Source organism: Carassius carassius, chromosome 6 (genome assembly GCF_963082965.1).
Source record: "Carassius carassius chromosome 6, fCarCar2.1, whole genome shotgun sequence".
Classification (NCBI taxonomy): domain Eukaryota; kingdom Metazoa; phylum Chordata; class Actinopteri; order Cypriniformes; family Cyprinidae; genus Carassius; species Carassius carassius.
This window is the reverse complement of record NC_081760.1, coordinates 29,121,111-29,148,752: the sequence shown is the minus strand read 5'-3', so window position 1 is coordinate 29,148,752 and position 27,642 is coordinate 29,121,111. Positions and strand designations below refer to the sequence as shown.

General features: G+C 35.4%; 2 protein-coding genes across 2 annotated transcripts; both read left to right on the top strand.

The window, feature by feature from the left end:
- The first annotated feature begins 9,974 nt into the window (after positions 1–9,974).
- On the top strand, positions 9,975–16,679 carry LOC132142593 (vacuolar protein sorting-associated protein 37C-like). Its single transcript, XM_059552571.1, has 5 exons — positions 9,975–10,474; positions 12,432–12,540; positions 13,791–13,962; positions 15,104–15,186; positions 15,917–16,679. Exons 2-5 carry the CDS (start codon positions 12,448–12,450, stop codon positions 16,532–16,534), a joined length of 966 nt encoding a protein of 321 aa, XP_059408554.1. The 5' UTR covers positions 9,975–10,474; positions 12,432–12,447; the 3' UTR covers positions 16,535–16,679.
- A 2,554-nt stretch (positions 16,680–19,233) lies between these two features.
- Positions 19,234–24,838, top strand: LOC132141963 (T-cell surface glycoprotein CD5-like). Its single transcript, XM_059551608.1, has 7 exons — positions 19,234–19,314; positions 19,891–19,942; positions 21,968–22,363; positions 22,563–22,682; positions 23,266–23,310; positions 23,392–23,454; positions 24,389–24,838. The coding sequence occupies exons 2-7, from the start codon at positions 19,891–19,893 to the stop codon at positions 24,463–24,465; spliced, it is 753 nt and encodes a 250-aa protein (XP_059407591.1). The 5' UTR covers positions 19,234–19,314; the 3' UTR covers positions 24,466–24,838.
- Positions 24,839–27,642: the final 2,804 nt, after the last annotated feature.

Below are 27,642 nucleotides of genomic sequence, written 5' to 3'. Positions count from 1 at the left end.
AGAATTGGATGTAACAACAACAACAACAACAAAAAAAGTATATATGTATTTTTCTGACTTCAGTGATTCGTGTCATGTTTTTTCACTCCAAAATACAGTCAAAGAAAAAATGCAGTAGACTGTTGCCATTTATCAAAAGTGCTTTTGTTGAAAAAAATGTCAATAATTGTCTATAATACTATAATTAACTGATTAAATACATGTTGTACTGTTGCCCTGTGCATCACATCAGTGAATAATGTACTAAGCAACAAAAACATGATTATTTAAATGCAGTGTAAATACATTTTGCTGTTCGCTGTACCTCAAGACCCCACAAACGGTGTTTGGACATTAGATTCAGTCCTTTTGTTAACAATTAAACCCCTCAGATGCCAGATCCTGTCGTGCTATTGGACCCAAAGTTCGACTTGAGAATGAATCATCTTTTAACTAACACTTGGAATACTGAAGCACCCTCCCAGTTTAGACAAACAATGTGGTTCCTTTGCAGAGTTTCAAGTTACAATATCATGCTGGATTACATGGATTTACAACTGTAAATATTTCTGGTCTGATGAGGATTTCCCCATCATTCCATTTTGCTTTTCTCCATCTCTCTTAGTCGTCTCTCCAACATCTTGATTTTGTCCTGAAGGTGTGTATCTGGCTTTGCAGATGTACCTACTCCTAACAGGACACACACACACGCCAGGCCCACTAGTCTTATTGCTGTGGTTTCTGCAGAGGCTCCAGCGTCGCTGAGAATCAATCCAAACACGCCCATGGCAAAGGTGACCTTCAGCAGCCGCAGAGCCAGCCTTACAGCTCCAACAACCAAACGCTGGATGAAGGCTATTATCCAGTAGGCCACAACAACCACAAGTGCCCACTGTGTGACAAAAATCACTCCCTCCAGACTAACTTTTTGGTAGGTTAACTTGGCTAGATAAAAACATTAAAACGTACATGTGTAAATGTGTTTTGTTTAAAATAAATTCAAGCTTTCAGGTATGATTTTTATACATTTACCTTCACATTTACCTTCAATTCCTGCCGATTCCAAGATTTCCATAACGTACTGGATGACCATGTTAAGGGCTGATGCTAGGTCATCTGACAGCCCTTTTACAACCACTTTGTAGAAACTGATGCCCATAAATAAACAAATACAATATCATTGTTTTTCAAAAAAAAAAAAAAAGACCTTCCCAGTACAGCAAGGATCATGTGGTAAGTTATGTTGCATTAGCAAATTAGCAAACCATGTGGCAAATGACTCTTCTGCTTTTCTGAGAACTACTTTCACTTTTGTTAGACATTTTAAATGTCCATCATCTGGTGTCAAGGTAAAAAAAACCTGGCATTTCAGAGTACCTCAAGTTCACACATTAACTGTTGAATATTGCATATTTGACAATCAGAAATTTTACAAATATTACACTGAACAAATGTTTTAACAACCTAACAAACTTTTTTTTTTGTCAAATGTCTTGCTTGGTTGCTACTTGGTTTCTCATAGAGCCAGCATTAATTATATTGAACGATGGCACAAAACGTTTAGTATAAACTTGATAGACTAGATTTTTACAATGTCAGCTCACCTTGAGAGACAGGTCTACTGTCTTTTCACCAATCAACTGTGCACTTCCTCGGACAAACTTTTGGAGTGGACTAGACTGCCCGTCCCATTCGAACGAGCGACACAACGGAACTTATATGAAACTGAAAGTATAGTCCTCATACAAATACAGAACAAGCAGAGTGAGAAAGAATGTCACAAATACAGAATAATAAATAAGAAAAAAAATAGAAAGAGAAATGAGAGATTATTTATTTATTTTATTTCAAACATTAAAAGCCCAAAGTATTGTCCAACCTGAGTGTAGTTCAAACAAGGGGTCCCAGACAGCAAGCAGTGTCGGCCCAGATCTGGCCCAAATGGATTTCACATGGGCCAGATGTGGGCCGGATCTGGGCCAACACTATATTGCTGTCTGGGGTGCGGCTCCATATTCTATTAGTTTGGTGATCATGGATTTGTCTCTCAGATAAACTGCCTCATGCATTACTGTCTGTCCATCATAGTCTTTAGTGTCCATGTCGATTCCTGATAAGTGTGACAGCATGAAAACACCTAAAAGAAACACCAGTCTATGTACAGTATATGCTGGGAACAGTTACATTGACATGTTCAAGCTGAGCATGTTCACATGTTTATTACTGCCCCCTATTGTTAGTTTGAATTAAATTGAGCTAGAATTCAGCTCGAGATAATATACAGGTCCTTCTCAAAAAAATAGCATATTGTGATAAAGTTCATCATTTTCCATAATGTAATGATAAAAGTTCAACTTTCATATATTTTAGATTCATTGCACACCAACTGAAATATTTCAGGTCTTTTATTGTTTTAATACTGATGATTTTGGCATACAGCTCATGAAACCCCAAAATTCCTATCTCAAAAAATTAGCATATCATGAAAAGGTTCTCTAAACGAGCTATTAACCTAATCATCTGAATCAACTAATTAACTCTAAACACCTGCAAAAGATTCCTGAGGCTTTTAAAAACTCCCAGCCTGGTTCATTACTCCAAACCGCAATCATGGGTAAGACTGCTGACCAGAAGGCCATCATTGACACCCTCAAGCGAGAGGGTAGGACACAGAAAGAAATTTCTGAACGAACAGGCTGTTCCCAGAGTGCTGTATCAAGGCACCTCAGTGGGAAGTCTGTGGGAAGGAAAAAATTTGGCAAAAAACGCTGCACAACGACCGATTCCAGACCTTGGGTGACCTGCGGAAGCAGTGGACTGAGTCTGGAGTAGAAATATCCAGAGCCACCGTGCACAGGCGTGTGCAGGAAATGGGCTACAGGTGCCGCATTCCCCAGGTCAAGCCACTTTTGAACCAGAAACAGCGCCAGAAGCGCCTGACCTGGGCTACAGAGAAGCAGCACTGGACTTTTGGACAAATTTTGCATGTCATTCGGAAATCAAGGTGCCAGAGTCTGGAGGAAGACTGGGGAGAAGGAAATGCCAAAATACCTGAAGTCCAGTGTCAAGTACCCACAGTCAGTGATGGTCTGGGGTGCCATGTCAGCTGCTGGTGTTGGTCCACTGTGTTTTATCAAGGGCAGGGTCAATGCAGCTAGCTATCAGGAGATTTTGGAGCACTTCATGCTTCCATCTGCTGAAAAGCTTTATGGAGATGAAGATTTCATTTTTCAGCATGACCTGGCACCTGCTCACAGTGCCAAAACCACTGGTAAATGGTTTACTGACCATGAACAATTGGCCTGCCAACTCTCCTGACCTGAACCCCATAGAGAATCTGTGGGATATTGTGAAGAGAAAGTTGAGAGACGCAAGACCCAACACTCTGGATGAGCTTAAGGCCGCTATCGAAGCATCCTGGGCCTCCATAACACCTCAGCAGTGCCACAGGCTGATTGCCTCCATGCCACGCCGCATTGAAGCAGTCATTTCTGCAAAATGATTCCCGACCAAGTATTGAGTGCATAACTGAACATAATTATTTGAAGGTTGACTTTTTTTGTATTAAAAACACTTTTCTTTTATTGGTCGGATGAAATATGCTAATTTTTTGAGACAGGCATTTTGGGTTTTCATGAGCTGTATGCCAAAATCATCAGTATTAAAACAATAAAAGACCTGAAATATTTCAGTTGGTGTGCAATGAATCTAAAATATATGAAAGTTTCATTTTTATCATTACATTATGGAAAATAATGAACTTTATCACAATATACTAATTTTTTTAGAAGGACCTGTACAGGTAGGCTAAATGGGCAGCTGTCAATATAGCGCTTCAGTGATTACATTTTTGCAGGCCAAGTAAGTTTTTCTTAAGATTTTCAGGCATTTAACAAAAAATTAATCAATAGAAAAGTAAAGAATCTGGTAAAAATCCTGTTGACTAGAGGACAATGGAACTCTAATTGCTAAAATGCTCTCTCATTTCTTGGTTATGGCCTACAAAAATATGTCATCACTTCAGCACTATAAATGCTAGACAGGAGTAAAACATATAGAAAAATGGTGATTGATAATATTAGTTGACATAATTTACTAGTCAAAAATGTTAGCTGAATCAACTAATTTCACATCACAGTGGTGTACTGTGTATGAATGTGTGTGTAATCATCAAAGGTTCCACAATTGGCATCCATCTTCAGAGGATTTAAATAAACAATAGAAGCTTCAATATAAATGTTTCAAACCTACAAAGTAATTAATGTGTCCATTAATGTTTTACTGGCACTATATGCAAGTAAGTCTATTCATGCCTGGACTTCTTTCCCAAGCCACTTTATTTTCAGCACTTTGCCCGGTCTATGAAGCATCTCTTGGTTTCGACCACCACGGTGTTAATATGATGATGGGCTTGAAGCTGTCAATCACCACAGCTGGTCTCTGCATCACAGAAACTATGAGAGGGACATAAAGAAAGGTGATTTGTTAATTTCAAAATGAAAAGTTCTAGAAATGTTGTGATGGAGACAGGAACCAAATTCAATACATACGCTGTACAAAGACTTATGTACAGTCTTTGGAGAAAAAATGACAAATATATGACAAAGCATTATTACTTGCCCTGCGACTAGAAATAAACCTTAAATCTAGTAGAAACTAATATATGACAGGACCGGGAATAAATCGCTTCTGTTGTAGTGAGGACCGTTGCCTGTTTTGATAGCAAACAAACAACACACGAATCTTTTGACGGGGTACCATGAATATTTAATACATGATGTTAGTTTGCTGCATGGTGTTCTGAGCTTCCTATTTATTTTATTTTATTTATTTATAAGTTTTCTTTGACTACTATTTCGTGGGCTAAGCTCTTTTACAATAGACTTTGGTATTTCGCCATCACAAAAATATGTCCATAAACGGCGAATATCAAATAACGCTTATCTTTATGAGATAAGCATTTTCATCGTAAAAGGTATCATTTTTTAAATAAAGTAAACCGCTAGCTCGTGTCATTACTAACTACTAACTTTTTTTTTTGTTATTAACAAACGAAGTTGAGCTAAAATGATGGGGACATCATAATGTGGTGGTGTTTCATCAAGTTGTTTAAAAAAAAGTCATCTTTAATTGTAACTTAAATAAAAAAACAATCTTTGTATTTTTATTTTAATCTTTATATAAAAGAATACAATTTACTTTAGATTTTATCAAAATACAACAACACTTAAATGCATATGTACAAGAAAAAAACACACATATAGGCTATATGAAGTGGATAAGGACCTCTAATTTAGATCCAGAAATAAGCAGGATGTCATTCAGTCACGGTCTGGGAGAGAAAAATATATATGATAAAATATATATCTATATAATAAAATATTTTTCTAATGAAATATTTACAGCATATCCTGTAAAGTTCCTCCTCTTATTTTACAGTATAACTGTAAAAGCAGAGGAAATTGCTGTCTGGACCATACTGACCATGGAGATGGTTGTCTTCAATGCTGTGCTAAAATGCTGATTTAAAGAAAGAGTCCTTAATAAAATACGCAACTGTTTAATATGATATAACTCTCACATATGAGGGTATGAGATACTTACAGTGGCATAATACTGGTGGTCAAACTTCTGGCGTAGTCCCATGTGGCATTTGGTTGGCAGATTGAAAGCAATGTCAGCATAGTACATGATAAGTGCAATAACTGAGATGATAATAGCCACAGCAGAGACCACCAAACATACAGAGTTTATGTGCAAATTTCATAATTTTTTGTCTTTTTAATTATTTATTTAGATTTTCTGTTATACAGAATGTGCTTATGATGTGGAGCCTTTGCATTTGATTACGGGTGAAATACAGGAATGGCATGTGCCAATATCTAAAATGTGCTCTAACAGTTTGTCCGTCTTGTTTTAAGTTCAGACTCACTGCTTTGCAGGTAGCATATTTTTCCACTGCTATTCCAGCTGCACCAGAAATGACAAACTGTTTGGAAAAAGGAAAGAAAAATGAAGTTCAGTGATATGTCCATCGTTGGCAGGTATACAATTTACTGTACATTCCTTTAAATACTTTGCTATCACCTTAAACTGTTGTATAACCACCATTTCCTAATGTATTAGTGTTATATAAGGCTACTCCACCATGGCACACCAACGTTCTCATGGTGGTCTCAGTGGACAGCAGTGATATAGAATAGGAGATGATCAGCAATCCTATTACTATCTGAGCAACCTATGAGAGACAGAAAAAAAGACAAGAGAGATAGCTCAGCAAAAATCTCATACAAGTAAAATAATTTTTTTTGTAATAGGTGGCATTAAATTTCAATCAGTTTTAGCTGAGCTGTGATGTTAAAATGTTTCAGAACGTATCTATAACAAAAATGATCTTTCTTATATAATGACCTTTCTTCACCTTCAGTACCACGACTGAAGTGAGACCCTTGAGCAAGGCACCAAACCCCCAACTGCTGCAAAGGTACCAAACACGCCAAAGCAAAAATGGCTATCCAGTGCTCCGAATGTGTGTTCACGTTGTGTGTGCACTTGGATGGGTTTAATTGCAGAGCAAAAATTCCTAGAATGGGACACCATACTTTGTTACGCTACACCTCACCTTCACTATTTGACTTTCATTAACACTTCTTTCACATTAACACAATATGTGTAGTAGTCCTAAATTGTAAATAGTCAAGACTATACCAAAAATATTAATGACACAAGCTTTTTATTTATAAGACTAGAACATAGCACTGATGAATCAGAACTATTTGTTTTATAATTAATATACTGCACTATATTTGTAGTTTTAAATCTAGATTTTCTTAAGAAATGTTATAAAACTTAACTATTAATTGTTGTAATGTATAAAATAAACTACCAGGCAAAATTGTTATTTAAAATGGCAAAAATGGACAGGGACCAATATAACCCCATAACAATGGTCCTACTGGAAATAATTAATTATTTCTAGTGTTTACTGCCAGGTCCTTCGACACGGTCAAAGTCATCCTTCGTTTTCAAGTAAAGTTTGTAATAACAAACGCGACAGTGATGAACATGTCTTTAAAGTAATGTCAGATTCTAAGTACAATAAACTTGATGTTCACGCAGAGTGGAACAATCCTAAAAAAAAAGATCTAGGCTTCAATTCTGTCTGCAATCCAAAAACAGTTAGACCCACCCTTGTGTTTTTATTCAAACATCACAAAAAGGGGGTCTGTCCACGCAGCCCCCTTCTCCCCATAAGTGCTTTTATTACGTTTTTTCGATCACTTCATAAACAGCTCTCTGTTCCCATCAGCCACGAGGTTTTTAGGATTCTCACATTCTAGGTGAGTCGGTGGTGCATTATATTTAATATAAATTAAATGTGACCGGATATGTTTATTAGTAACATATAACATATTTTATGTATTCATGGGTGTAATTTATTTTTCTGTTTTGATGATGCCTGAAAATTGTTGCATTTAAATTGTGTAGTGGCTTGAAATGGTTACCATGTGTATTTGTGACTGTAAGCTATAAAAAGGAAAAAAAGGAAACTGGAAGGAGCTGTATTGAACATCTGGTCAGTCCAGCCCACTTAAGGCAATGCATGTAGTGTAATCTGCCCCTAACCCTTTTCCTCTGCAGTGCTGTTAAGCAATCAAGATGGGATCAAGATGTGTGTGCTGCTTTTCTCTCCAGACACATTTTCTGTATTATATCCGCCCACTTCCTCTCCTCACAAAGATTTTTTTTTTCCACCAGCATCTGTATTCCTGCAATACGTTCCATTATAGGGGGATCAGATCATGTTTCATACCTACTCTCTTACTATTATCTCAGTCTGTAAAGAGCCATTATAATCATTGATCTGGACTTTGAAATGTCCCTATTTTCCAGTACCTCAATTGAGTTCGAACTGGGTTTTCAATATGTCAAGCAACCAAATGGCGCCTGCTGACTCAGATCCTCCCAAATTCCATCGCCTGTTAAAGTTTTATGACCCTGAAGTGGCGGCAGCAAGTGGATGTGGGCCAAATAATTTGTCATTAAAGAAGACAGATAGTTTGAGATCTTATTGTAATCATGCTGTAATCGTTTCCTTTGAGATGTTTTGCTTAATGTTGTTGTTGAATATTATGTTTGAATTTTTACTCTCACCATGTGTTTTCCTTCTCTAGCTTATGGCAATATTACTAGGTTTGTTCCAGCTCCTCCTCACTATACCAACCTACAACATCAGCATTGATATACAATATTTGTTTGTGTGCCCCTTCTGTGTTGGTTCTGTGGTATGTTTATTTCACTAGTAAGTGTAGTTGTTATGGTTTTAAATGTTTGTCTTAGTATTATGGCAAGTTTGCTAAAACACAAAATACATCAAATGATCACACACAAAGCAAACATAGCATATTAACACATAGTCCTAGTGACCTACTGCCCATTAGCTCCTAAGAGAGAACTGGTAAATTCAAGTAACTAGAGCTTCTTATTGGATTTGGAATGTTAAACTTTATTCTGAAGTATATAAGCAATTATCTGTTTTTCTCCCTCCAATTTAAAAAACTGTCTGATCTCTGGTCTTGCTGGTCTGTTGGGGACACTGTATAATTATGCTGCAAGTACCTCTCTGGACATCCCTCCTTGCTCACTTGAATTATATGAAGATGAAACTTGTCCACAAACTATCTTTCAAGTAAGTGAAATGATTGATTTATCCTGCCATTAGCCAGTTATACAAATGAAAATAAAAACTGGCCTGTTTTACACATTAATATCTTCCTGCCTATGTTAACGCTAAAAGATAACACTACATTGCAAAAGAGCATAATACACATTCTGTGCTGACACACTATTTTAGTCATGGTTAATGGAGAATGTATACGCCACTGATGGCATATTATTAAATAGTTCTATGTATTTTTCTGATTTATATTTAACATGGACTCAATAAATCTTCTCTTTTTGTTTTGACAGAATTGTTACAAAACAATCTCTGGACAGCTGTTGTTTTATGTTATTGCAGATCTGGTTCTTTATTGTTTCCTATCATTTTCTGCATTTAAAGGACTGAGAATACACTGATATTACATTATCCATACACCTTCTCTTTTAGGCAGGTTTTTTTTATATATATTTTTATTTACGAGCATTTAATCTCTATTCAAATTAGTATTTTGTCTCTGAATCATAATCACTGCTATTGTTTTTCTGTTTTTTTTTTCTTCTTAAAAATGTGAATTTACAATAGTGTCATGTACAAAACACATATTTGGAAGTCTTTTTGAAACTGGTGATGTTAACTTATACTGTAAACATTTTACCTGCTATTACTGAAAATGTAAGATTATTTGCTACTTTATTATTATTATTTAAGTAAAAACAATCAAGATGGTATTTTCGACCACTATGTTTCATTAGCCATGAAATCATTGCTATGAAACGATCCATGAAATTCTGAAAGCTCATAAAATCACAAATTACTTTGACAAATGAAAAGGATATAATCAAATATGTAAAATAAATTATGAAAATGTATAGTTTTAAAGTGCCTGTAATTCCAAACGCTAAAATTAATGTTCTACTATGGGTGTCTCTTTAGTGCTTATATTTATAAATCTGTAAGACAATTCTTTCAGCAATATTAAGCATCTCTCTCTCTCTCTGTTTCCTTTCTGGTGAAATGTTAGGACCAACCCTACTGCCATGTCACATGCATGGAATATTCCCGTCACATCGGGGTTTCCCTTTCAGCAGAGTAACGTTACAGAAGTTCTTTGCTTTCAGTCACCTGAAAATACGACGATACCATATCAAATAAATGTAAGGGGGAAATTATGATATTTTCACAAAAGGAGGAGAATGTATTTTAATTTTCTGCATTATAAAACCTGTATATAGGTATTAAATCTTTATTCCAAACTAAATGTGATATTCTTGACAAGAAGTGTAAATTGTGTTTTTAGACTGTTTTAAACATATCTCACTTCCCTCGACAAAATGGTTTCATCCAAAGATGGCCACGATATCTGTCAAACAGAAGTGAAACTTCTGAAAAGAATAGGAATATACCCCGTCATTTAACCTTCATTTGGACTATTTTGCTCGAATTGACATCCATGCGGTTTTACTGGACACACATTATTATGTTTTTCTGAGTTGTTTTTTCGTCCGACGCCGTTTTGTATTGAATACCAACCCGCCTTGCTCAACTGCTCTCTTTAAACAGAGCTAGCCGTCCTGCTAACCGCGGGGAGATTCTTGTCACCCGGAATAATTTCGGGAACATATTTCCACTTTGCCACTCTAAATAAAGCGCGACAGCTGGTACCGATACTGTCACCTAAGAGTTTCTCGCAGGAAGCAGGTTTTAACGCCGAGGACGCTCGCGAGTTGCCAGGATCAGCACTTCCGTCTACATGTTTACGTCACTCGCTGCCAGTTAAGTTTGATGTTTTTCCATGAGCACTGTGTGGAGAGGACTTTGATTTGCTTGTACCTTGTAAGTATTGAGGGATTCTTTATATCCTTAACCTGTAGAGTTAAGATTAGGTTCATTTCCATAATTCCTTGCCTTAATTTCAGTAATCCACTGTCACATGCCCTGTCTGTTTGACAGATGACTGCCATAGGTGATCCAGATTAATTTTCCTGTCAGTTTTCAAGTAGTGGTTTGATATCCGAAATTACACCTACCAAATATAAAATATTTGCGATAAATTATATTATTGACATTTTAAGACCATTTTATGCCACTGGTTAATGACAGTCTGACAATAGCATAATAACGCAAGTACACTTTTTCAAAGAACAAAAAATATTATATAAAATAAAGGACATTTAGACATTGCAATCGGAACGTGAAAACTATATCCTAAATAATAAATAAATTAGGGATGCAGCGATCCAATTTAAAAAAAATTTTTTAGAACCAATCCAATTCGATACTTTCCGATAAATTCACGAGTATCGGTCAATACCAGCAAATTTTTTAAATCACTGTAGAATTAATGTACTTCTGTGTCTAATCTACCAAATATAAGCAACTTAATTTTAATGAAAAATAACAAATGAAAAATAAATAAAATAAAATAATACTTTTATAAACTAGGTTAGGCTATTCTAGAAAAATCATGTGTGCACAATAATTTTATAAAATCTAAACATTTAGTGAAATAACATTAGTAGGTAACAAATAATCAGAATCAGAAAGAGCTTTATTGCCAAGTATGCTTTTGCATACAGTTTCTGTCTTGAAACCAACAAGGAAGTGACTAAAACTGCAATTCATCGACTGGCCGCTGGAGGTTGGCTCCAAAAGGGACTCAGTACCTTAGGGTGCTTTCACACTTGGTTAGCTTGCCTGGTCCGCACCTGAGTTCGATTGCTCCCCCCTATGTGTTCATATTATTTTATTTGAGTCTGAACAGCGGTTCGTTTGCGTCATCAAGCCAGCAGCTGTTTCCCCGTTGCTTAGTAACAACAGCAAAGGAGAAGGCGGCAAATGAATAACATTGATCTCAGCACTTTTATATCGTTTTGTTTACAAAGCTTTGGTATATAACAGCACTTATATCTGTCTTAGGAAAGTACTGCAAATGCTCTAAAGAATGCTGAAGGCGAACAGAAATGAGACATACAGCTCTTTGCTTGCAGAGTGTCAGTCACGCTTGCTGGAAAATGAGCGAAATGCACACAAACATGTAATAATATGTCATTAATAGTAGTTCACTTCCGCGATTTTGTACGATTGCATTCACATCAGCTGTGAACCGTACCGCAGTTCACATGAACCGTACTCTAGACCAATCTTTTTATACGGACTCGGGTACGGTTCGTGGGTGCGCATCCGAGTTCAGAAGGCAGCATTCACATCATCCAAATTAACCAAACTCTGACATCAATCGAACCCGGGTGCCCACCAAACTTTCGTTCGTTCGTGAGTAATACAAATGCATTTCTTGCACTCAGCTGTCTTCTCAAAAAATATCTTCTACGAGCAGCAGAAACACGCCGTCCCCTGGATATGTGCTAAATTACACATCAATCAGTGCGTGCGATCACGAAGGCAGTGCGATCAACTAAAATGATGGTAACATTAATTTTAATGTTAAAAAATCTATATATAAATCATAATTTTTTATTATAAAAAAATGTATCAAGTCGCAATATATCGTGGTAACAAAAATTATCGTGCTCTTATCCATATATTGTGTGATAAGTCGATATATTGACTATTGAGACACACCTATAAACTGCTAACCTGGTTCAACATAAAAGGATCTTTTACCCAAAAATGTAAATTCTGAATGTTTTTTCCTAACCTGTATGGCTTTCTTTCTTCCGTGGAACACGCTATGAGATGTCAATAGCATGCTGGTCTTATGATTAAGATGAGCTACAATGTAATATGTAAATGATTAGCACATACAGTAAGTAATCTCACTGTTTATCTTTAGCTGTCCTAGCAAATCAATGGAGAAGCTTCAAGACCTCAACCAGTCCGAGTTGCAGGATTTGCTGGACAACTCGGAGCGGGTGGAGTCTATGGCACTAGAGTCTGATGAGGTAAGATGATTATGAAGGGATAGTTCACCCATTAATGACAATTCTGGTATTATTTATTCACCCTCACATTATTCCAAACTTATTTTATTTACTTTTTACGTGGAACACAAAAGTCCATAGTCCAAAAAAGACCTTTAAATGTACCTTACATACTTAAACGTAAAGGTTCTTTATTGTCATCTATGGTTCTGTGAAGAACCTTTAACATCCATGGAAATTTTCCATTGGACAGAATTGGTTATTCAGATTATTAATCTGTCCTTGAAAGTTCACTGAAAGGTTCTTAAAAAAGTTGTCTGTGAAACCCTCCGTTTGCAATCTCTATATTCAAGAGTGTAGTAGAAGTGCTTAAGACTCATTCACCATATTGCATGTTTTTATTTATTTATTTTATATATATTTATATAAAAAGTCCAGCAGACCAAAGTCTTATCTATACTGAAATTAAAAAAGTGTGTCAGGATCAATTACAAGGCCTTGCTGCATTGTTGTCAAACCTACTGAGACACATCTTTATGTGTTATATTTGAATGTACATTAACATCAATGAGATTTCAGTGCTTTGGTAACGGAGAAAATTTTATTATTCAATTAGTGAATTAGTCAGTGAATAATTGGGTTCTTTGCGTAATGAATATAAGGCAAAATACTGTATTTCTCATCAGTATTTCTCAATCTATGTCTATTTGAACTGTAATTTTATAATTGGTTAAAGTGATAGTTCACAAAAAATGTAAATTCTGACACAATAAAAAAGATGATATTTTGAAGAATTTGGGTAACCAAAAAGTTACTGGTAGCCACTGGGAGGTCAATGGCTACCAGAAACTGTTTGGTTACCAGCACTCTTCAAAATATCATCTTTTGTGAACATCAGAAAAAAGAAACTCATACGTGTTTATAACAACTCGAGGGTGTGTAAATAATGACAACATTTTCATTTTTGTATGGATTACTCCTTTAGCCTTCTTATATTAATGAGGCTATAAATGAACAGTCACATTTGTATGTACTGCTAAAGAATTTAATTGAAACATCATATATATCCATTCCTCTCTGTACATCATTTTTGTATGTTTCTGGTCATCTCTTCAGTTCATTCAGAAATGTCCACTTCTACTTAGCATCAACATCCATCATGAAGTAAACTCCACAGTCTTTGGAGTCCTGCTGAGGATGGATGTCCTATAGTGGACTTTATGATGTCTATAGCATCGTAGCTTTTGTCATGTGTCACTGTTATTCTGCAGATTCAGAACATTCAGTTGGAGAGGGAGATGGCTCTGGCTGCAAACCGCAGTCTGGCAGAGCAAAACCTGGACATGAAGCCCCGTCTCGAAACAGAGAGGGCGCGACTGGTGGGAAAATACTCTGAACTAGAGGAAGTGAGCGAGAAATACAAACAGCACTGTGCCATGAAAGGTAAGGGAAAGAAGGAATCGATTTGGGTTATGAACGTAAAGGTTTCAAAGAGAATGTAGCAATGAATGCTGGGTAAATTGATGAATAATGAAGGGGGAGAGAAATGAATTGATGTCAGAGCAAGTTTTCTAAAACCTGGCGAATAGTTTTGCTCTGAGAAGAAATTCATTATGTTGGTAATGATGGGCTTTTTTATTAAACTATTTTAAACAGAAACAATTTGGGATCATCACAAAGAATAAAGAAATTTTAAATATTTGCATATCGCTTTTTGATGAAATTCATGATCAAACCAGATTAACATTTCCAGATTTCTGTTTAAAGCAAGTGTTATTTTTATAGATTTTATTGGAAAGGCTTTTTTTGTCATATTTTTTATATTTTATTTAATACATTTTCCCTATTCTGTTTCTGTTCAACTGTAACTGGACGGTTTATATCTTGAATGTCCCGTTGTTGTGTATTGGCAAGTCATTGAAATAAACAAAATCCTAAGAAAAATCAAATGTAAATATCTTAGGAAGGTGTTTCAGTGTAAGAAAATACATGAATTTTAATATTGTAAAAGAGAAGGTTTAGGCAGTGTGAAAAATAGAAAAATAGTCTTTTTTTTAAATAATCTATTATTAGCCCTGCTTTTAGCTCAAGGAAATGTAATTGAAATTGCAGTGTTCTTTTAACTATTGTTCACACTATTGTTAAACTGCACTGGTAGTTTTCATGACACTTGAAGGCACCCTGGTACCATCAACCTTTAAACAGACTTAGGAATTCTTTTGTTTCTAAACGGAGCCATGTTGTTCAGCCAGAAAATCTTCTATATGTGCTTATGTCTGTCAAATAGTGCTGTTCTATGAGCTTGTTTTGTTCTGATACTCATTCTCCTCCCCTTTTTTGCATCTATAATATTACATAACACAATAACTACCTATCTGGCCTTTTTCTCTGTTTGTCTCATTTTCCTTTCTTTCTTTCAGTCTATTCATTACTGCTTTTTCCTTTGTTTAAAATGATTACACATTTTAGTCACTCATTTGTTTGCATAACAGTTCTCACTTTTCAGTTTCTTACTCTTTTTCAATTTACGGTATGTATCAGCTCTCTCCCACTTCTGTTTTCTTTTTCCCTCCCCCCTCTGCAGATAGTATCATGGGGCAGGTTTCTCCAGAGGGGCTGTTGTCTCGTCTGCAGACAGAGGGCACCAACACAGAGGAAGAATCAGAGGTGGGCCACCATCCCCTTTATAATCACAAGTTTTCATCATATATATATATATATATATATATATATATAGAGAGAGAGAGAGAGAGAGAGAGAGAGAGAGAGAGAGAGAGAGTGAGAGAGAGAGAGAGAGCGAGAGAGAGAGAAAAGAAAGAGAATAAAACTCTTGTTGTAAATAAAATCTATTATACCTTATAATTATCTGTTATATTAACTTTATATGTTTATATTAAATGCATTATTAACATCATGAGACATTTTTACATTAAATAATCTAGAAGTAATTCAAATCAAATTATGAATAATATTATGTTATAGTATAATATTATATTTATTCTATTATATAGAATATATTTAAAATATATGTATAACTTATTACAACATTTTTAGCTGTCTGCTAAGCAAATCTTTCTATATAATCCTTAAAAGGATTTTCTTGAATAAGGTTGAATGAGGAGTTCTTGAATAATGCAGTACTTTATTTATTTTATTTTTTACATGCAAATAGTCATTTATGAAATGGTCATAATGAATGCTTTACAAAAATATTTGATTAATTGAATGTATCTAAGTTAGTCTTAGTGTTTCCAGACTTTTGAATAGTGGCATATTTTCATATCTGAAGGCTGATGAACTACTGATTTCCTAAGAATTATATAATATAATAAACCTGTATGGTGTTACCAACCCCACAGATTGAAGATTAGAAAATCACTCAATCTCTTTCTCTCAGGTTTTAGCCGATGAGTTTCTTGAAGGTTCGATACCGCTGGACTCCTTCCTCGAACGCTTCCTTTCCCTCCGCTCTCTGGCTCACACGAGACGAGTGCGCATTGAAAAGCTGCAAGAAATTCTCAGCCAAAAGAGCAAAGGGATTGGCGATGCTGCAGTGACATCACAAACCTGTGCTAATCAGGACGCTGGATCATCATCGCCGTGGCAACAACCGCAGCCTCAACAGCAGCAGAGCTCCAAAATCAGTGCACCCTCCAATGCCTCCACTTCCGCTCTGCCCTACACCCCCTACCCTGTTGCTCCCCCCTCAGCTTCCACAGCGGCCAGCACTAATCCTAGCACAGCATTTCAGCCCTACCCCAGCCAGGGTCCCACCTTCCCTCCATCAACAGGCTACACAGCTCCCAGGCCTGCATTTGGTCCTCCCACTTGCCCATACCCCACCCAACCACCATTTCCTGCCCCACCTTTTGGGCAGTTTGGTCCCACGCCTGCCCCGTACCCCGCTCCATATGCTTATGGAGGGTACAACTACCCCACAGGCCCCCATGGCCCATCAAACCAATCACCCAGAGCTAATAGGCCAGCTTTTGGGGTACCACAACCATACTCTTGAGCCACTCTGTGTGTGTCTGTCTTTTTTCTTAGTCTCACCATCCTCCCTCTCGTCTCTCTCCCTCCTTTATCCTCCTGTTCTACCTTTTCCTCACCCTCAGATTTGTGGTTTGTGTACCCATGTCACATTCTGTTCCTGTCTGAGGCTTATAAAGACAATTGAGATTGAGCGTGTGCTTGTTTCCCCCATGAGACCTCAGTCAGAGACTCAGTATGGGCCACACAGTCTTAAACGGCTCAGTTCCTTTCCATTTTAAAGCATGTTATCAGTTTGCAAAAATTCTGATTTATTATTATCTTTAATGATGGGAGTCTTTTTTGTTGACAACATTGTGGAACAGCTCCTTATTTTGCTGTTGTTCTTTTTTTCCAATCATTTTGTCCAAACTCTACTGAGACAGACATACCACACTACATAAAAGTGTTATGTTAGCGTTAGGCTAATCTCTTGTCTATATCGACCCTTGTTGACAACGTCAATCCAGAAAGCACAGCACCATTTTCCTTTCCATCACAGATGAAAACTCCTTAAAAAACAGAGCTTATTCGCTATCATGAATAAATTTAGACAACTTCCACGTGTGCAGATCTGGGTGAGTTATGAATGCTTAGTGTACCAATGCGCCAACCGATCACTCCAAACCCTCTCCATACCTCTTTTGCTTCCTCTTTTTTGTTCTTTCACACCCTTCCACTCCATTTATTTAATATACCACTTGACAATGATCGGAAGAAATAAACTTTTACTGTAAGTTCTCTATTGGGGATGGTGTATTTAACAAATTAAACTAATATTAAAGGGAAACTGGAGAACAAGGGATATTAATATAGACATATCTATCTGCTATAGCACAGGATTTGATGGAGAAGTTGAGGCATAACATAGCACAGAGCATATGCAAAGAAAATAGGAGTTTCATAACATGCTTACTTTAGTAAATATAGCATTCTGCACCTACCGTTAATGTAGATAGTCCTTTTGTGGTAAAACTATGCAGATGAATGCCTGGCTGCATATTTTACACTGAATTTAGACCGAGCAAGACATTTGATGGTCTTGTACAGCTAGCTGCCCAGTCTGTTTCAGAGGCACATCGCCCTCAGAATCATACGCTAAGTGGGACTGGATCTAGTTAACCAACAGAATGCTTTATTTTGTGGTTTGATTTGAGTCCACCTTCAGATTCAACCACATGAACACCCCACTAGACCACAGTTGTAAGCCTATCCATCAAAACGGCCTGTGCGTGTCATTGCGTGGTGTTAGATCCGTAAAAGCCCCATCTATTTGAGATCTCCTTGTCGGCCAACCGGAGGACCATGTGAATCACACTAGCACTCCACACTAACAGTCCCAAACTCTTTGGCAACAGGACCTGGGAGCTGGGCCTTCGAACCGTCAGCTGTAGAATAGACGTGTGGGGTCTCTCTTTATTTTTGTACTTTAAAGCAATTCAAAACCAGAGGCATCCTCAATCAAGCCTCGAGTGGCTTTATCTAATTCATGAACTCAGGTTTGTAGCAAAACCCCCACGTTTAGGTTCCCTCCCCAGCACCTGGAGCAAGGGAGAGGGGTGATACGACACGAGGATGAGAGGAAACAAATGGGATGAAAATTTTATTAGCACATTGATTTGCAGCATTAGTGGAGAGAAATTCTGTTGCATTGGTTGTGATGACTGTATTCTGTTAAAAGTGTATTTTAATTTTTATTGTCCTTTTTTTCGGGTGTGAATATTAAAGACTGAAGTTGATCTACGATTTCTGTGTTGACTGGAATAACTGACTTTATTTTTGTTAATGAAATAAATTAATTATTTTATCCCACACATTGATCAAAGGTGACCGTAAAGACATTTTACACACATTTTCACAAATTTACAAGAAAAGAAATGGTAGTTCAGCTCATTGACTCACTTTTGAAGGCTGTTTAAATTCCGTTCATATTGAATCATAGACGAGAGTTTCAAGAGGGTGTTGGGGGAATTTTGTTGTACACATACAAAACCCGATTATTTACGGGTCTCTCCGACTGTACGATATGGTAAACCAACCCCGACGACACCTGAGAAAAAACGAGAGAGTGAAGGAGGGAAAGAGGTGGCCTGGAAAGATTGTGAATGAAAAGAAGATTTGAGTAACAGTGAAATGAAAGCGTAGATGCGGATATCGGTGGTTTTACAGCCTTACCGATTGCCGCAGTTGATTCCTGTGAGCACGATTAATCAACTTTTTGCAACTTATGTGAGTGTTTTCAGTGTGCCGTACACCACAAGAGGCTCGATTCATGTATGCAAAGAGAAATATTTTAACTATGCAGATTTGATTGCGGTTTCATTGTTTACCCCACCAACCATCTTTCATTTTCACAATTTTTTTTTACAATGTTTTATATATATATATATATATATATATATATATATATTATATATTTCTTACTTTTTTACATTTTTACAAATTAAAATATACATTTTTAAACATTTCATATCAAGTTAGACAATATTACACTACTTAAAAAATTCTCCCCTTCCACTTACCTACGCGCATTTTTTTCAAGCTTTTCTTCAGTTTTTTCTTTGCAGCTCTCTTTGAAGTGAGGAAGCACTGCAATGTGCAATCAAACAACGCTTGAGTTTAAAAGACATGCTCTATTATGGAGAAACAGAGGCTGTGGGCGGGGAAATAAAGATTGAAGCTCCACACCTCTGCTTATTTCCTTTCACTTGATTTTTTTTCCTTGTCACTTGCTCCACACATTTGTTCTTGTCAGCCATCCGAAAGGTAAGATCTGATAATATCTGATAAAAAGCTGGTTAGAAGTGGTGGTCGTTCATAGGTGTTTGATGTTTGACTCTCTTTGAGAAAAAGAATCTTCAAAAGCTGCTGAAACAGGAGTGAAGACAGCTGTCAATTACAAATCAGCCATAATTTAACATTTCTAAAATAAGAATCTAAATAACTAAAGGGAGTCAAGTTTATATCGAGAAATGTATTACAGTATGTCATTGTAGTGAATGATGTGTTCTTATTGTGGTTCAAGCCCTGGTACAACTGGTCTTTGCCATTCTGATCAAAACAAAACAAAAACAAAAAACTACAGGCCAAAGATTTAATTACAGTCATGGTTTTGTATTTATTTGCTTTATCTGAACCACTAAAAAGTATGTGAAAAACAAAATGTAACATTATAATTCAGCCGAGGCCCAATTAGATAAAGAAAAAACATTGTTGCTTGTCATGTACCAGAGGTCATTCTTTTGACCTCTGGGCCTGTTATCTTTTTAAGTGCATAGAGTCACTTTGTTTAGTCAAATCAAGTTCAGTTTTGCTTTAAATGTTCGGCAAACCTTTTGCCAGATGGAAAACTCTCTGCTGATGACTCTTACGGCGCTCCTGCTCCTTGGAGTTCGTAAGTAAATTGTTTGTTCTTTAAATATGTTGCACTCTTATGTTATATGATCATTATATGTACTGACACATTTATGACCTGCTCTACTCCTGAAACCCTACAACTTGCAGAAAATGTTTGTAGTGAGTTGCTGAAGTACAGTTAGATTTTTATCGATTTGATTTAATATTTCTCTAGTGAGACAAAACGGTCCAAGAAACAATAGGGCGCAGCTAGAATATATTCCCATGCTTTCAGTCACAGTATTGTACATTACTTTTAAAAACTTTTATAATGCAAAAACATATTTTCCTTTAGAAATGAAGAGCTATAATGAATATTATATATAAATCACAACTTAAGGGCCTGCAAGAAAGCATTACAAAATTAGTGTAACTGAGAAATAAAAAACCTTATGGTTGTATTGATTTTTTTATTTATTGATCTTTCAAATTCTTACTCTTAATTGCATATTTAATGGAAACCGATGCCAACGCGAATAGCATTGTTGCATGCTATCCATCCAATATGGGTCAACCTTGCAATAACTACACATTTCTGTATTATTCATAAAAGATGTATTTTAGATTTTGTGTTTAACATAAACTGCACGATACAGTCATAAAAGAGAAGCCCTTGATAATGATTATTGTTTACATATTAAATGGTACATGGCATTTTTTTGTTGTCTTTGCTATGGAAAAATGCCAAGAATCTATGAGTGATTAAATTGCATACTGTTAAAAAGAAAAATCATGCCAAAAAATTTAATAAAATTCAGCCAGTAGTCAGCTAGATCAATAATTTTACCTTTTGAATTTTAGAGGATAAGAAAATGTAAACAATACCACAGGAAGCAATTTCCAAGGGATTAACTACATAAGGTTTTTAACTGTTTAACATGTTTAGCCTCAGAACTAATGAAAGGACACTTTCTTAAATTTTATTAATTAAGCAATGAAAATCATATAAATGCTTCCTGTATTACACAAAATTTATGTTATCGAAGAATGTTGTTGTGAATAAGCACAGGCATAGTACATAAGAATTCTTAGAATCATAAGATTTTCAAATATATATGCAATAGTAATTATGTATTCATATAATTTATAATATATAGGCAGTTTAAACGTAAATAGGTTTTAAGCGGTAACACTTTAGAATAAGGTTCAATTAGTTAATGTTAGTTAATCTATTAAAATAACATGAACAAACAATGAACAATACATTTATTACTGTATTTATTCATCTTTGTTGATGTTAATGAAAATACAGTTATTCATTGTTAGTTCATGTTAATTCACAGTGCATTAATTAATGTTAACAACCCACAACTTTTGATTTGAATAATGCATTAGTAAATGTTGAAATTAACATTAACTAAGGTTAATAAATGCTGTAGAAGCATTGTTCTTGCTGAGTTTATGTTAACTAAAGTAGTTAACATTAACTAATGGAACCTTATTCTAACGTGTTACCATTATGGTTAATTTTGATAATACAAATTCAGATACATTTGTTAGGGCAGTGATTAGGAATATTATGAATATCCATCCATGTTTTGTAAAGTGCAATCAGGAAAATCAAATGTGCAAAATGTATGTGAATGCCTCCGAGCACCGTGCAAAAAGTGCAAGATTGTAGTGAGTGCACTCTGCTCTCTGACCTCAGTAACAGGGCGTTGAATAATGCAGTGTATATCATGGCATATTTTACATAGATGATATTACAAGAAGATGTGAAGTTCTTAAAACCGAATATGTAGTGAGATTTGCAGAACTATCAAAAATATAATCTCTCAACGGATGCGATATCTTCACATAAGTTGCAATGAAATAAAATAAGATCACAGAACAGCAGTCTGCAAACACGAATTAACTATGGTTTCTGGGTACAACTCTCTTTTCTTTTACATTTGAAACTTAAAATGTTTTAAATCCCTGGAATTTATTTTGAAACTTTACATTCCATGTGGAGAGGAATGATTGTTGTATTCCAACCTTGTCATGAAAGTAAACCATTTCCACGTGCCTTTTCCCTTTACAGAAGGAATCTCAGCTCAGACCCAGACCAACAATCTTACAAATGTCTCCTCAACCCCACAATCTATTAATGTTACGACATCCAAAGCCCCACAGACCACATGTTCGAAAATCACCCAAAATATTACTACGTCTGTTCTGTACTGGCTGAAAGTAAAATGGATAAAAAGGAGTCCATGTGAAGGTCAGCTGTTTCTGAATACTCATGAGGTTGAAAGGCCTTTGTGCTTTAACAGTACAATATTACACAGCTGGAGGAATGAAGTGTGTAATGACAGAAGATGTGGAGACTTCAAGGACCAAAAGCACATTTCTAACAAAACTGAATATATTATGCTCAGAAGCAATATGACGATCATTGTTACTACTGAGTGCGAGGGCCTGCACATCATGTGCCAAGGTGTGTGTGTGTGTACATGTCTATTTTCAGAGAACTTTATAAGAGATAGATTATAAACGACTCTGTGCTGGAATGCTTCTCTTGATGTTTTTGTTTCCTATCCGGTTTCATAGGCAAAGTAATTGTTACTGTGACACTATTTAATATTCTGTGCATTTTGAATAACACAATATATTCTTTTCTTCCTACACTTTCTCAGATTCTCCAGAAAAAGAGTTGGCTGCTTATAAAGCAGTAACCGGCCTATTAATTTTCTTTATCTTGAGTGTCATTCTGCTTCAGTTCAGTCGGCCCATGTACAAAGCCATCCGCAAAAGATGTGAGTCTGTGAAGTCAACGAGCGTGGCTTTCATTCCATATTACTTCTAAAAGATAGAAATGCTTTTGAATTCAAGCACATGCCATCTTCGAAACTTCTATGTGGTTTCTTAGCGTTGTTTTGTTCAGTCCGTCAGTCTAAGGCTATATTAAAAATGTTAAAGAGATGAAAAATGATTTAAAAAGAAAAAACTAAGAAGGAATATGAGATTCTGCACTTTTTCTAGATCACTAAACAAATATAAGCTAATTTTTTTGATTGATCATGTGAACTTTTTTGTACAGATGGTCAGATGTTCTTCTTCCATTAAAGCACACAAGTTCATTTACAGCTCAAGTGACTAGAAAATTGTCAAATTTCAATTCAGTCTTTCGCTCAAATTCCTTTGCTGAGAATATAATTTGTAAAAGCATTTTCACTAGTGCTCTCAGGCATTATATGTAATGACATCTAAAATCAGTACATATGGCTTTATATAGTAAAAAAAGCACTATTTGACTCTCACAATTTCCTGTTTTTTGCCATTTTTTTTTGCCAAGTTAAATGCTTTTAACATTTGACTATTTTTACCTGGTTTATGCAGTTTCACAAAAACGTCAGAATCGCTGGATCGGCCCGACTGAGAGTGGTGAGTCATTCATCTCACACATTAACATATTCATGACTGCATGCTCAGAGAGGATTCAGCATTTTATCTTTCTTCTTTAAGTGTGCTATCACAGAGGTCAAGGTCCTGCAAACAAAAACACAGAGAAGAGACAGTCCTTTCCTGGTGAGTATCTCCCTCTTTCTCTCTTTCCTGACCAATCTGCACCCTTTCTTTTAATCTCCCAGTCGCTTTCATGCTCATTTACTTTGTACTCAATTGCATAATGATAAATTGAGTATTATGATGTATTGGACTTTTCAATCAAATTCACTTGGATATGAAAGTATCTAAATCATCATCAACAGTTATAAATGTTAAACTTCTCAACTGTAAACAACAATTAAGATCATGTGACGTCATAATTTTGACAATCTATAATTACTTAGCTGAATGAGGGGAAAATTTAATTTAACTTGTATGAAGAAAACAGGAAAAAAAGGAATATTGTCCCAAATGTTCAAATGTGGGGTCTGTATAGATTTCAATAACAATACATATTTGAAAGGCTATTTTCTCAAAATACATTTATTCTGATGCACTGAGCCAGAAGTCTCCACTTCAGCAGTAATTACATTTATTACACTTTCCAGTTTTATTCCTGTCTGTATTCTGTTTTTACTGACAGGTTTGATGATATATCATTCATCTGATTTTATATATTTAATTCCAAAAGACATGGTGAAAATGATTTTTTTTCTGATTAATGTAAAGCGTTAGAAAGAGAAATCCAAACTCTTTGACTCTAATATATCTTCAAAATGAAACAATAAACCTAGCTTTATCCAACATTCAGATTTTTTGTTCTGCAAATTAATGTAAATTAGTATATAATTTGATAATACCATGAATGTAACATTTCTAAAAAATATATAGGTACAAATAAAAAAGTGTGAAATTCTTAATGTGATTAATCAATTAAGAATTAAGTTTGGTGATTTCTGTAAGTTAAGTCTTTCTATTAGTTAAATCCTCATCTGGGGTGTCTTGTCTTAAGAGTTTCAGCCTCTGTCTGTGAAGAGCCATGCTCACACTGGTACCCATCTTTCTGTGTTGTCAGGTTTGGAGAGGCTGACGGTAAACCAGAGCCGAGAGCCCTCATCCAACAGAAACAGTGACTATGACTCATGCAGCTGAAGACCTGTGCTCACAAAAGACTTACTGACCCTAAGCACAAGTCTCCCGTCATCAACAATCACCACATTGGTTTACATTGCACTCCTTCGGTTGTCTGGCAAGTCAAGGAAGGTGTATATATCTTTGAAAAGTCCAGCTGAGAAATCCATTTAGTATAAAATGTATAAAAAATATATAATAATGATTGTCTCAACATAACAACCACTTAACATGCTTATATATATATATATATATATATATAGTGATTACTTGATTTTGCTATGATTGTTTTTTGATATTGTTTTTAAATAGCAACAAAATAGGATTTTGCTTATGTCCTGAAAGATGTTGACTTTTTTTTCTTATTTATTTATGAAAGTGATTGATTTTTGAATTGAAGTATGCATAATTTTAAATAAACTACAAAGACAAACATTTAAATCTTTTGTGACTTTTGACTTGACTTTTGGTGCAGAATCAGAATAAAATTGGGAGTAAATTGGTAGAACAATACCTATGATTATAAGCTATGTTTGAGCTGAGAAATGTGATGAGAAATGTCTTCTGAGGGGGCATGGAAGTGAAGTTAAGGTTGGGAGAGGGAATGTGGTGTTAATGCACAATTGTGCAGCAATGTTGGTTTCCTGTCATTATTCTATTGACTTCCTGTTTGTGTTATTTCTGTTGCTCATGCTCTATATATACTGTAGACTCAATGTGCTCATTCTCCTCAATTGGTTTCATTGTCTTTCTTTCTTTCCTTGTTTTTTATCCTTTGAATATTATCTATTCTCTTTCTCTCTCGCTGACTCAGGAAGATTTTTTAATACTGCGCTCACAGAGTGCAGTTTAAAATCATTTTAATCAGTTTAAAAGACTGATGGCAGCTAAGTAAAACTCTCTTTCTAAGTGCACCAGTGAGAGAGAAAGTTAAAAAGCTTGGTGGGTTTCTGCCTAAACCTTTCTATATATCTGTGTGTGTTTGCATGTTCAAGATGGTTGTTTCAGTTCTGTAAATTTTTTTGTTTATTGCTACATGTCTTTGTCTGTGCCGCTGCTTTATGCTCTCTTCATGTTTGAGAACAAATACACAGCCGAGAGAACACATGCAACAGCGGGTTTCGTGGGAGAATGGGTGATGTGTGTGTGGTGGGTGGGTAAATGTCATCTCCTCCTCATCCTCAGGTCAGAGTGAAGGATTCAATCTGTAGTTTAAATGAGTATCCAGCAGATAACAATGACAGATGACAACAGATTCCATGTAGAGATTAACAGAAAGACAACACTGGATAAAATATCTAGTGCATCTATCCATCATTTCTCACAAAACACTTGTGACACTGACATCAAACCTACTTATTACCTGCATTCAGTCTAAACGCACACACACACACACACCTAGTTTTTTCCATATCTATTCGAGCAAATATTGAGCAAATGAATTGAGCTTGACGGTTATAAAAGTTAGAAAATTCAGCATTTGTTTTTCATCATTTTTCAAGATATGACTAGGAGAGATGTTATGCTAATAATAATAAATGGGGATAAAGGCATGTGAAAGAGTTTATATAATCTATTTAGATTTTTATATATTAAGATATTCTCAGTGGTCAAGGAAACAGAGAAAGATTTGATGGAAAAAGAGACAGTGGTATGATTAAATACTTTAATTTTTTCAGATGCATAATGCCCTCATTCCTGCTAATAGGATTTTTCCTTTAATGCAGTCTGCAGAATTTCTTCCTCATGTACTACTAATCATTAAGCCACTGAAATTAAACATTTAAAGCATTGAGATCCAATTACTTTAATGTATGTTCAGAAATGCGCCCAACATAAATTCATTAAAATTACCATTTTAAATGAATATATCCATATTGTGTGAATCCGGAAAACCAGCCAAAGAGGGACAGAGAGAGTGACAGACTGAAACAGTGCAGGGCTACAAATGGCCTGAGAGAAAAACAACACATGAAAATAAGGAAACAAGGATTTTAAAATCATTTGGATACTTTTGAAACATTTGGCTTTGCACATCTTAAAGATATATAGTATATAGTATATATATATATATATATATATATATATATATATATATATATATATATATATATATATATATATATATATATATACTATATATATATAGTACATTTACATTTACATTTAGTGTTTTTTAAAATGCATATTCTAGTGGATGATATTAAAGCATTATTTCACCCTAAAATTTACATTTGCTGGTAATTTTACCCCCCTCTGGTCATCCAAGATGTAGATGAGTTCATCCATTGGGACAGATTTAGAGAAATTTAGCATTGCATCACTTGCTTCCCAGTTTCTGCAGTGAATGGGTGCTGTCAGAATAAAGTCAAAAATTCAAATCAAACACCACAATAATCAAGTAATCCATAAAACTCCAGTCTGCCAGTTAACAGCTTGTGAAGCAAAAAGCTGCATTTTTGTAAAAAGCAAATCCATCAAGACGTTTTTAACTTCAAACTGTTGCAGCTATGAATCCTCAGTCCTGCACATTGCCTTCTCCAGTGAAAAAGTCATCTTAATCAGAAGAGAAATATCCACAGATCAAAATCAAATTCAAAAAGCTTTATTGTCTACTCCCTTTAGACAAAGGTTCAACAATCAATACAAATAACGATTACAATAACAATTAACATTACATGCATCAACTTAAATCCACAACTTTTATAAAAAAAAATCATCTTATGATCCTATTTAAAATACCAATGGCAATTGGAATAAAGGTCTTATACTCTGACTTGAAATGAACTGAAATGAACTACGCAAGAGTCTCCCACAATAACAGAGGCTTTCCTTTTTAATAGTATAAAGATCAGTGAGAGGTACTTGTCTCTCACCAATTATTTTACTTGCCACATTTATAATCCTTAAGAGTTTTTTTGCATTTAACAGAAATAAAGTTGAAACAGGATACAATATTAAAAGTAAGAAAAGTGATTTATATTCAACTATCACGTTGTCCTTTTCAATATTAAAACTCCTCATTTAACTCAATAAGCTTAAAAGCCTTTTTAAAAACATTGTCTGAATTCTTATCAAAAGAAAATTGGGAGTCAATCTCTGTACCTAAATATTTAAAAGACCCCCCCCCCCCCCCTGCTCAACTTCATCTCCATTACATAACAAAGGCTTACAATGTGCTCATACATTATTAGCCTC

Coding starts and splice junctions, on each gene's coding strand:
- LOC132142593 (XM_059552571.1), top strand. CDS start 12,448: ATGGAGAAGCTTCAAGACCTCAACCAGTCCGAGTTGCAGGATTTGCTG. Junction 12,541..13,790: donor TGGCACTAGAGTCTGATGAG/GTAAGATGATTA, acceptor GTTATTCTGCAG/ATTCAGAACATTCAGTTGGA. Junction 15,187..15,916: donor ACACAGAGGAAGAATCAGAG/GTGGGCCACCAT, acceptor TCTTTCTCTCAG/GTTTTAGCCGATGAGTTTCT.
- LOC132141963 (XM_059551608.1), top strand. CDS start 19,891: ATGGAAAACTCTCTGCTGATGACTCTTACGGCGCTCCTGCTCCTTGGA. Junction 19,943..21,967: donor GCTCCTGCTCCTTGGAGTTC/GTAAGTAAATTG, acceptor TTCCCTTTACAG/AAGGAATCTCAGCTCAGACC. Junction 22,683..23,265: donor CAAAGCCATCCGCAAAAGAT/GTGAGTCTGTGA, acceptor TGGTTTATGCAG/TTTCACAAAAACGTCAGAAT.